The sequence below is a fragment of the Schistocerca piceifrons genome, chromosome 7, assembly GCF_021461385.2.
Source record: "Schistocerca piceifrons isolate TAMUIC-IGC-003096 chromosome 7, iqSchPice1.1, whole genome shotgun sequence".
In the NCBI taxonomy this organism is placed as follows: Eukaryota; Metazoa; Arthropoda; class Insecta; order Orthoptera; family Acrididae; genus Schistocerca; species Schistocerca piceifrons.
The window spans coordinates 236,120,841-236,133,169 of NC_060144.1; the positions used below are offsets into that span (position 1 = coordinate 236,120,841).

Here is a 12,329-nt window from a genome sequence, read left to right on the forward strand (position 1 = left end):
CCAGGAAAAAAAATTTTGGCAGTGAAACGGTTTGTATATGGCACTCGATTGTATCGAATCAGCACAGTAAGAAGGTCGATATGGACATGTAATAGAATGGCAGAAAGGAGCTATTGTATTTGGATGCTCCTGTGGTCACACTGTGAATTTTTGGCTAATTTGTTGATGTGTCGACATGGAGTGTCTCATGTGTCTTCAAGAAATGGTGTACCTCTTGCAGCTATGTTACAAGGCATAAGAAAAGTGATTGTAAAAATGTCTGACCCAATAAGAACAGGAGTTGAATTTAAAGTTTTGTCAGTGACAGCCAAAGATGGTATTACACAGTATTGCTATGATGTCTCCCTCGGGTGCCTATCTTTTTGTGTGGTGTCTTTTCCCCCATTCTTTTTGTTCATCTAACCACCCACACACCATGCAACATTCTCCTTAATTTTTGATGCAAATCTCTAAGTCTCATACCCTGATGTTCCAGAATAATATACTGGGAACTTATTCTATAAAGGATAGTGCCAAATGATGTGGCCCACACAATAAATGACTTTTAAAGTGTCTTCTCCTACATTCTTAGCACTACAATGTTGTTGATGGCCAGGTACAGTTTTACAGATCACAGTTACATGGGTAGAGAGGCCTGCATCTCTTCCTTCACCAGTATGTTTGGGAGAGAAATAGTCCAGGCATTAATTAGTGACACAACATTTGTTGAATATCACAGTGGCGTAATTTGCAGCGACAGAAATGTGAAATTACATTGCACACTATTTGACTTACAGTACAATCACAAAAATGAATTACACTGTCCAGCAAATAGTGTTTGTGGAACATTAATATTTTAAGGTTACGTTTTCACTATTTCACACTAGATTTTATGATACAAAGTTATTGTACAGTTGCAGAACTTTTACAGTAACTGACGTATTGACAAGGCATTGAGGCAAAAAAGTTAATGGTGTTATGAGGGTCTGAACTTTCTGGTATTGAGTTTCAGATAATTCTAAGTATGTTTTCAGAAAGAGTGAAAAATTGTTAGAAAATGTATTTTAACCATTGGTTGTTTTATTTAACTTATATATCATCCAACGGTTTCGGTCAGTGTTTAAAGAACAGGCTACAATAGTTATTTGCATGATTTCATTATGACAAACTTGATGTATCAAATTAGAGGGGAAAATGCGGAATGTTTTTAACTGATATGTTTCAGGTTACATCCTGTGATGACATTCTGTGACCAAAACTGGTAGATGATATATAGGGTAAATAAAACAGCTTTTAGTTAAAATGCATTTTCTAAAGTACTTAATGACTGTTGATTCTCACCTGATGAAAACATTAAAAGTGAAATGACTGTTTTTGAATTAACAATAACAGTACTTTTTTAGATGAGTGTTTCATCAGCCAAATTCCTTCTCCAATTCTTTTCCAACTAAGCTGATGATCAGTTTTTAGTAATCTCAGTGTTTTTCAGTACCCTCATCTCCTCTATTTATTACACTTTTTCATTTTGTGTATGCTCTTTTACATTTTCTATTATTATTATTATTATTACTGTGGCTATAAGTTGAAAAAGGAATTAAAATTTAATGGGATATAGCAGGGTTACCAAAAGTCCAGCAAAAACATGAGGACCAAATAGAATTAAAATCAGGATATGTTTTGCTCTGCAGGAACACTGTAGGGAGTAATTACAATTATAGGCTTTATTGTAAACAAGAAAATTAAGAACAATATTGCATTTATGGAATGAAGAACAAGTCGTGTTAAAAATCAGCAGAATACATCCCATGGAAATCGTTAGCCTGTGTGCCAGTATGCTTACATGATAGAAGACCTGTACAAAGAGTTGCACAAGAGCTACATGAGCTGATGAACAGCAACAAATACCACCAAAAATACAATGATGTGGCATTCTTGTGCAGAAGTAGGGGAAAAAAGTAAGAATGATTCTTCACTCCAGAAATGCCAGAGGTTATACATTAGTCGTATTTGCCAAGGAAACACAGAAAATAGACTCGACGATGACCAAATGAAGCTTTAAATAAAATTAATCATATTTTACCAAATGTAAAAGAATTACACAAACACGATGGTCCTAAAGCACTTTCGAATCGCAAATGGCTGCAAACTCGTAAGGTACAAAGTAAAAACAAATACAAAACTGGAAAGAAACTTACTCATCAGTAGAGAAGTCAGAAATGTAGATTATGAAAATTTTAAGAATTGTTAAGTAAACCAGATTGAATTAAGCAAAAAGTCCAGTATCAGAGAAAATGATGTAGACGGATCAAAGGGATAATTATTTGTCAAATGTACTTACACAAACAGCAAAAGGTGATGCAGGTACAAGGAGAGTAAAGCAAAAGAAAATATACATTGGAGTGAGGCATCATATAAGACTGTGAAAACCATTTACAAGTTGTGAAGGATTAGAGCTTTAGAGTGGTGCAGTAAATATGAATTACCTGTTTCCCTGGAAATATTGGATTTGACTCAACCTATGTGAGTGTACTGAAGGACACATATGTTAGTGTACAGTGTTTCCATTACACTTCATCCGGATGGTGAGAATTTTGGAATTGGAAGGAAGGAAAGGGGGGAGGGGGGTGGAGGTCAGGCAGAAATTCCAGCTTCAGCAATGTGTGGACGAAAATCAATTGTAGTAAGACCGAAACAGGTGTTGTAATGAATAATGTATTGAAGATTGACTGACAAGCCACACACTAAAAATTAACAGTAACATTATAGAAATAAAACCTCAAGGAGTATATTTACCTTTTAATTACTGCACATAAATGACATGGTTTTCCCCTTCTGTTGAATAAGTTCTTGTACCCTGACAAAAATAATTTTAGTTTGCTACAAAACTTAAACTAAAAATAAATAAAGTGTAACAACTGGACACCAGGCTCAAACTCTTACAGGAATTGGCAAAATGCCATGAGTAATGAGGGTAATGGGAAAGGGGCACTAATTAGTAGTGTGTGGGTAGGTTGAGAATGTGGGTTTGATAGGAAGTGTGCTAGGGCAGTCCAAGCAGTGTCCGAATGGCTTAGTGGTCAGAGCAACTGCCTAGTAGGCAGGAGACCCAGGCTTGAATCCCATTCCGGCACAAATATTCAACTTTCCCATTTATTTCAATCAGTGCCCATTCACAGCCAGTGTCTGTAATTCTTTTGTGTCTGTAACAAAATGCTTCATACAGGGGAACGCATAGCCTACTTAACCTGTAATTTCTGAGAATTGAAGTACAGACTTTTCTTATTGAATAAGCATCCATCTTACTGTTGGAACAGGATTGTGTTGAACTTTACTCAGAATAAAGTCAAATCATAATTATTTGGGAGAGGGGTGAAACTTGTTCCATCAGCAGCATTTCCGAAGATTTTGAAGCTGGTAAGTTTGAACATACAAGAAAAGTGCTACTTTGAGATACAGGCAGTAATCTGTTTAACAGCGATGGCACGGTAGATCCAACTAGATGAGAATGTTATGTTATTGGTAGTTTGCATCACAAAACAGAAAATTTCATCTCATTTTGTCTTTGACCATTAACAGAAAACAGTTACTGGACATCGTTTGAATTATTATTGAAATTGTTTGTTCACTTGATGAAGTGGAAAATACTTACAGCATTACATACCTTTCAATACTATTTATATTGAAGAATATTACTCCTTACACCATTACTACGAAGGTAACCCCAAAAGTAAGACCTCCTATTTTTTTATAAGTACAAAGACTTGTTTATTTCTACAGTGGTTTACATCAGTTTACAGCTTGAACATTTAGCTATTTTTCGACATAATTACCATTTCTGTCGGTGCATTTTTGTAGACATTGTGGCAGTTTTTGTATGCCCATGTCATATCAGCTCGTCGCCATGCTGTTCAAAATGTTATGAACCTCTTCTTTCACCTACCTCGTCATCGGAGCTGAATCGCTTACCGGCCAAATGTTCTTTTAACCTAGGGAACAGGTGATAGTCACGGGGCGCCAAGTCAGGACAATATGGTGGCTGGGTAATTATGTTCCTTTGAAACTGTTACAGGAGAGCAACGGTTTGCCAAGTGATGTGTGGGCAAACTTTGTCCTGGAGAATGTGTACACCCTTGCTCAACATTCCCCTTCTCCGGTTCTGAATTGCCCGTTTGAGTTTTTTCAGAGTCTCACAGTACCTGTCAGCGTTAATTGTGGTCCCAGCGATTCAGCTCCAATGACGAGGTGAAAGAAGGGGTTCATATCTTTCTGACCAGCATGGCAGCGAGCTGGTATGACATAGGCATATAAAAAATGTCACAGCATCTACAAAAATGCATAGACAGAAATTGTGATTATGTCAAAAAAATAGCTAAATGTTCAAGCTAAAAACTAATGTAAACCATTGTAGAAATAAACACGGCTATGTACTTATAAAAGAATAGGAGACCTCACTTTTGGGACTACCCTCGTATTATATTTTTTATACAATAGATAATTTATTGTTCGAGTTTGTAAAATGATTATTTTTCTTCTTTCTTGTAGGGACTTTGTCAAAAAACAGAAAGCTTACTGTTCAGACGTAGCAAGAAGCTCCCCTAAAACTATGCATAAAGTACAAGAGGATTTAGAATTGCTGAAACAGATGGTTGCATCAGAAGTTAGTGACCTTCAGAGGAACGTCACGTTGTCAAGCAGGCTGAAGGCAGATACTGATAAGGTAAGACACTGAAGTTTCAAATACAGTCTCTCTCTCTCTCTCTCTCTCTCTCTCTCTCTCTCTTTCTCTTTCTCTTTCTTTTTTTTTTTTAAGCATTGTCAGATTGCCATGTAGAAAATTCACATCATCTGTCAGACAAAGTCCAGACCTTCAAATTTGTGGTCTTACAGTTACCTGTTCAACCATGAAGTTCACATAACTTTCCCACCCCACCCCCTCCTCAAAATAAAATAAAAGTTCATACTAATTTCCACATTACATTGTGTGTGTGTCAGACAAAGTCCAGACCTTCAAATTTGTGGTCTTACAGTTACCTGTTCAACCATGAAGTTCACATAACTTTCCCACCCCACCCCCTCCTCAAAATAAAAGAAAAGTTCATACTAATTTCCACATTACATTGTGTGTGTGTGTGTGTGTGTGTGTGTGTGTGTGTGTGTGTGTCTTGCTGTTGATATGAAGATAAAGAAATTAATTAAAACCAAGGTGATTTATTACTAAAATTCTTGACCATTTATATTGGTTGACAGAACTAAATGTGTTTCTTGTCAGGTTGATGAGATTCGTGCATGTTGAAATGAATCACAACAGATTTCTCGAAAGATTTCAAAAAAGTTCAAGACAAATTCATGTGCTCCTCTAAGGAGTTTGACACACACACACGCACACACACACACTACAAAATTCTGCTAAAGACCTTTTCCCAGAAACTTGTCCAAAGCTCTCAAAGATGATGCCGAAAAAATAGTAAGCCTAAATGGCATTCATTTAACCATTAAACTGTTTGTGACATAATTATCCATAGTGAACTTCTGCTCTGTGCTAGTGACTTATATACATTGCAGGATGAATTGTGGCAATAGTGTGAATGTTTTAACATGACACGAATGCACGGCTTGACCTAAGGTGCTTCATTAGGGTATTGCCTGCACTAACAATTACATTAATATTTCTTGTAGATGACAGAAGCAGCTTTAATAGTTATCTTTTACTTATTTTATGGGTTTATAGTTCAGGCAAGTGTTGTGAAGCACTTTGAAAATTTACAAGTGTGGATTATCAAATGTGGAAGTAGGAAGTTCATTTATGAACAGTGACAGTGAGAATGAAGTAATTTTCCTTGTCGTGGTGATACTATGGAAATTGTCAATTCTGCCCTGGCATCACAGGTCTGAGAAAACTGTTCTTCAGATTTCTCGCACTGACCTTCCTGAAGTGAAACTGATGACAGTGACAAACAAGAGCATGACAGTAGAGTTCCCTTGCAGTATGTCGACGGCGCAAGGTGCAGCACGCCACATGCAGCAAGTGGACAGCTGCTAGCATTAACTTGGCAACGAAAGGGTTAAGGTGGTAACAACGAACGTTAAAAAGAAAGCTGGTGTGTACATCTGGCTTGCTTCTTCCAATTCTAGCAGTCAATAGCTACTTGTTCTAAACTGTCAAAATATTTTATACAATTAAATTTTTGACATGGTATTACTATTCTTTCTGGTTAATCATGTGGTAAGATTACTCACTTTAATTGTATGAGCTTCAAGAAATGTCAGATCTGTACTCCCTTTAGTGGCAGTGTGTATTATATTAGTATTTGCTATTGGATCTTCCACTTATGTCATTATCTGGTATTTTAATGTATTTCTTGACAGCTTCTGGAAAGAGGTGTAGAGTAAAGCTCCTCCTAACACACATGCCCTTTCATTAACCTCAGTTTATTTAAAAAGATGTCAGCACATTCTCGTAAGCCTTCAAAGACCTTTTCTTAATAGGAATAAGTCAGTCGATTAAACTTACCTTGATTATTTTTCAAAAGAAAACATCGTCAATTATAGGCTGAACAATTTTCAGTTTATTTGCTATTGACCAATTTTGACTTTATGGTCATTATAAAGCAACATTCAGCTGCCTTTATGCAACATGTCACAAAAGATTTGCCATACAATTCAATCCACTAGTCCACATGTCTTCAAAAACATTTATGACTTCTGTTACTTTCATTTTGACTCTTTATTCTTCAAGCAAACAGGAGATTCTACATCTCCTCATCGGTTTTCTTAAATATCATTCTGAAGACAACTCTCTCTCTCTCTCTCTCTCTCTCTCTCTCTCTCAACAAATCCCACAGAATTTATTCTCATACCATTATCATCATTATTTAAAACCAAATCCTGTAAGAATTATTTGTGATGGCAGTTTTAGAACATTATGCAGGGACAATTTTTGAAAAAATTGTCGTTGGCTGTTGTTTCTCAGTACATACGCTTATTCATTAATATCATTTTTTGTTTCTCAAAAAATGTGCTATATGTGAATAAAAATGAGGATCAAAGACAAACTTTGTTCTGGGGATTTAACATTACTGTAGAAAGAAATTGTGATACACCAGCAACTTTTCACCCATTTGAAACAGAATGTGATACAATTGTAATCAAGTACATAAGACATCAGAAAGACTTGAAGTTTGGAAGTTTCATTTTGAAAGGAACTGTACCTGGTTTGAAATATGAGAAGACAATAAAAAGATTTTGTGCCTCTATTTAGCTTTCAAATGCATACATATTTATGCAGTCCCCTGTCACCCAGTCCTGCAGCTTACATGTTAAATGTTCTTGCTTCTGCGAAGTACGAAATAATATTTAATAAATAGTGTCTCTTCTTTTATAGTGTCTGCAGACTGTGGAAATGGCTCAAAAAACACAAGATACACCTCCAGGATTACAGTTTGAAAACACTGCTCCTGATAAATACTTCGAGGACCTTGTTACACGTTTTGAAAATCAAATTCAAGTGTACAAACAAGAGGTTGATAAAATTGAGGCTCATGTAAACGCAGTACTGAGTCCAAAACCTCTGTCATCACAAGGTAACATATGATTACTATGTTAGTTTTGCTGTAGTGCCAGTATTTTAAATGGATCAATGCAGTGGTAATTGTGACATTGATTTTCATGTGAAACATCTTTACATATTAAAATGGTATGCTGCCCATGACTTCAACCCAGGAACTTGCCTATCATGAACACTTATCTTTACCTAACTGCACTAACCAGGCATGACTCAACACCAGCTCTTGCAGCTTTAATCCCAGTATCTCTCACATACCTCCCAGACTCAATGCAGGTCTGCTGCATGCCTAGTGGGACAAGCAAACCTGGAAGAAATGATATTGTGGAGAAGGGTCTTAACCACACTCTAAGGGTTGTTTCCAATATAAATTTATCACTCTATAACGGAGTGTGTGGCATTTTGAAATGTCCTGGCAGATTAAAACTTTGTTCAGGGTTGTGACTCAAATCTGGACTCATTCTAGGAACATCCCATAAGTAGTGGGTAAGTCCTTTCTCAGTGGTCTCTTTGTTTTAGAAGTGCTAATCTGGCAAGTTATAGAGAAGAGTTTTTGTTTAGTTTTGTAAGTAGGAAGGAGGTACAAACAAAACAAGCTTTTGGGGTGAATTGTGAGTTGTGCCTGGGCAGCTCAGTGAATACAAACGTTGTCAATGAATAGCAAAATTCTGGATTCAAGTCCCAGTCCAGCACACAGTCTTAATCTAATACAAAGCTTCAAACAGTGTGTTCTTGATGTGGAATGAAATATTCATTCTGAATTTATTTTCATTATTTTTTAATGAATTTGAACAGTATTAATTGTTTTTTTAAAAGTTACATTTTACATGCTTCAGAACTACAATTCAGCACCACAGTCGTACATGGAAAAAGTTATAATACAGAAGATGCTTCTTTTCATGAGCATTGTTTTAATTTTGTTCCAAGTGGCATTTATCAAAGTGTTTTGCAATGTGTATTCAGTGACTAATAGGACAGTGCAGCAGTTGGAGAGAGGTAAGCGTGCACAGTTTGAGTATCATATGCAAGAGTTACATAAAGGTGATGTATTTCAGTGGATTGAGTCGTTAAAACTCACACGGGGCCATTGTTATCATGCCAGAAATTCATTGCATTGAGAGAACACAATACAAGTTCAAGGTAACCCCATAGTCATAAATCTTGTCATTTCTTCACAGCATTCCAATTGCTAATATACGGTATTACAGTGGGATTGAGTGTACAGCCCTCCAGTCACAATACTGTTGCTTGTAAAATCTCTGTAAGCTGTGCCAGTTGCGTTATGATCAGGCCCAGATTTAGTACTCCTGATTATGCCCCTGGGCAAAAAAAAAAAAACTCTGCTGTCATGTCCTCCTCCCCCTCCACCTCCCCTCCACCCACAACTTATAAGACATATATTTCTAAAATATTATGAAAAGGAAAGACTGCTACTCATTGTATAGAGGAGACGTTGTATCATTGGTAGGCACAACAAGAAGACTGCCATACATATAGAGCTTTTGGTGAAAAGGCCTTTTTCAAAAGTAAACAACACACACACATTCATGCATGCACAAATCACACACATGACAACTGTGTCTGATCACTGAGGCTGGTCTGCAAGCAACTGCACCTGATTACAGAAGCAGTCTGGGTGGTGGGGGTAAAGAGGAGGCCGGGGCAGGGAGGGGGAAGCTAAAAACGCTGCTTGTGTGAGCATGCAGGGACATAATAGGGCAACTAGATGCAACCTGGAGGTTTGATATGGATTGGGGGAAGTGGAAAAGGAGAGAAGTAGAGGAGGGGGAAAAAGATCAGTGGGTGCGTGAGTGGAATAGGAAGCTGTGTAGCACGGGAGTAGGAGCAGAGAAGGGATAGGTGAGTGAAGGACAAGGACTAACAAAGGTTGAGGCTAGGGGAGGTTACAGGAATTTAGGATATATTGCAGGGAGAGTTCCCACCTTCACATTTCAGAAAAGCTGGTGTTGCTAGGAAGGAACCAGATGGCACAGGCTGTGAAGCAGTCATTGAATTGAAGAATGTTGCTTTGGGCAGCATGCCCAGCAGCTGGTTGGTTCAGCTGTCTCTTGGCCACAGTGTGTCAGTGGCGATTCATGTGGGTAGACATCATGTTGGTTATCAAGCCCAAGTAGACTGCAAGATAGTGGTTGCAGCTTAGTTTGTAGATCACATGGCTGCTATTATGGGTAGCCCTGCCTTTGATGGGATAGGTGATGCCTGTGACCAGACTGGAGTAGGGATATGACCCCTGATGCAAGGGGTTGGAAGCAGGGATGGAGCAGGGATAGACAAGGATATTGTGTAGATTTGGTGGGCAGTGGAATACCACTGTGGGAGGAGTGGGAAGCATAGTGGGTTGGATATTCCTCATTGCAGGGCACGACAAGAGGTAGTCAAAACCCTTTCGAAGAATGTGATTCAGTTGCTCCAGTCCTGTGTGGTACTGAGACACAAGGGGGTGCTCCTTTGTGGTCAGTCGGTGGAACTCCGGGAGGTGATAAGTGAATTCAGAGACAAAGTGCGGGAGATCTGTTTCTGTACAAGGTTGGGAGGGTAATTTCAGTCTGTGAAGACCTCACCGAGACCCTTGGCATATTTGGAGAGTGACTTCTCAGCACTATTGATTGATTTGATTTGATTTTTTAATAGGAGAGCTAAAACAGCTTAGGTCTAACCTGCCACTGCCCGCACCGAAACTAGGTTTATTGTGCGGTATCGCTCCCTGTATATCTAGTAAAGTCAACCAGTGCCCTTAAATAGTGCAAGGAGTCCCTCTACCAGTTTTTTGTGCAGACACAATTTCTTCAGGTCTAGTTGTTCCGAAGATTCTGTATCTTTTACTCTCCAATGCCATGCATTCAAAGATTAGGTGTGATGCAGTTTCTTCACCCTCATCACAGATCCTACATTTAGGGTCCTCTTCCATTATGCCCATTGTGTGTAGGTGTTTTTTGAAGTTCTCATGGCCGGTCATCAGTCCAGTCATGAGCCTGATCTCTTTCCTATCCAGTCCCAGGATTACAGAGCTTCTTTTAAAACATGGCTTGGGCACCATTACCTTATCATGTTTTTGTTTATGGACCTTGGTCCAATATCCTACATTCTGTTTCCTAAGCCAGTTCCGTAGTTCTAATTTGATCATAGCCTTGGTGATTGTCAAGACAGGTTCCGGTCCAATAAATGGAGTTGTAGCCCCCATCCTAGCCAATCTATTGGCTTGTTCATTGCCACAGAGCCCTGAGTGGCCAGGTACCCACACTAGGTACACCCTATTGCTTCCCCCTAGCTCCACCAGAGCCCTGTGGCAATCTGCAACGATCTTAGATCTTGTTGCAGGAGCTGCCAATGATTTCAGGGCTGCCTGGCTGTCTGAATAGATATAGATGCTACGATCATTGTAGCACCTACTCATATTCTCCACCACACATGCCCTGATTGCAGTAATTTCGGCTTGGAATACAGAGGCCAGTTTCCCTAGAGAGATGTTGCTCTCCAGTCTTGGCTGAACTCCGTACAACCCTGCCCCAATGCCTTGACCTGTTTTCGACCCATCGGTGAACCAAACGATGTCCCCCCGTACGGCGTCGAACTGTTTTCTCCCACTGCTCCCTACTTCCAATTATTGTATTGTAAGGCTTGTCGAAGCAGTTAGCAGTTGTTATATAGTCAGTGGGCATTTCCCCAGCCATACCTGTATTTACCTCATTCACTATGTTAGTGTGTGATTCTGGATATCCAAATGAGACCCAGTTTTGGCCAGTTTTAAGTCTGTATGCCCCAGCTGCTGCCTCCATCTTAACCCAAAGATGAAGTGGAGACATGTCTAGCATGGCTTCCATTCCAGCGGTTGGTGTGCTGCTGATTCCGCCCATTACGGCATAGCAGGCCAATCTCTGCACATTAGCAAGCTCTTTAGCAGCAACCTGCTGTTCTACCTTCTTCCACCACACTATGGCCCCATAGGAAATCCTGGGTCTAACCACTGTGGTGTATATCCAGTGCATACCCGTGGGGCTTAGGCCCCAGTTTTTGCCACAAGCCCTCCTAGTACTCACTAAAGTGCTTTTTGTCTTGGAGCAGATACTCTTAATATGAGGGGTCCAAGTTAGCTTCTCATCCAAGGTTACCCCTAGATATTTCACTGTCTCATCACTATACATGTGGCGGCCATGCATGGCTAGGCAGTTTGGAAGGGACTTCATGGTGTGGAAAGGATGGCACCTGTCAAAGTGGAGGTATTGCTGGTGGTTGGTAGGTTTGATATGGATGGAGGTACTGTAACCATCTTTGAAGTGGATGTCAACATCAAGGAAGGTGGCTTGTTGGTTGAGAAGAACCAGGTGAAGTGAATTAATTGAGGTTCTGGAGGAATGTAGACAGGGTCTTCTCACCTTTGGTCCATATCAAAAAGATGTCATCAACTAATCTGGACCAAGTAAGGGATTTCAGATTCCTCTAGATAGCCCATGAATAGGATGGCCTAGGATGTTGCCATGCCAGTATCCCCCCTGCCTTCTACCTTCATTAGTCCCTGTCTTTCACCCACCTGTGTCCTTCCCTTGTTCCACTCCACCACTAACAACTCTCTATTCCACCAGTGTACTCCCCCCCTCCCCCCCCCCCCACACCTCTACTTCTGTCCTTTTGCACTCCTCTGCACCCCAACCTCCCTTAAATGTACCAGCAGCACTAGCTGCCCTACCCTGTCCCAACCACATTCCTTCTACCCTGCTATTCCTCCTCCTCCTCCTCACCCCAGTCTCCTCCTTATCCCCACCCAGATAGC

General features: G+C 39.6%; 1 protein-coding gene across 1 annotated transcript in view; it reads left to right on the plus strand.

Annotated features, from left to right (window-relative positions):
- LOC124804709 (nuclear pore complex protein Nup58-like) overlaps positions 1–12,329 on the plus strand; it is a 129,501-nt gene that overhangs the window by 52,858 nt on the left and 64,314 nt on the right. The window contains exons 4-5 of the mRNA XM_047264968.1: positions 4,522–4,696; positions 7,361–7,559. Coding sequence (XP_047120924.1) covers positions 4,522–4,696; positions 7,361–7,559 — 374 coding nt within the window. The remainder of the gene's footprint in view (positions 1–4,521; positions 4,697–7,360; positions 7,560–12,329) is intronic.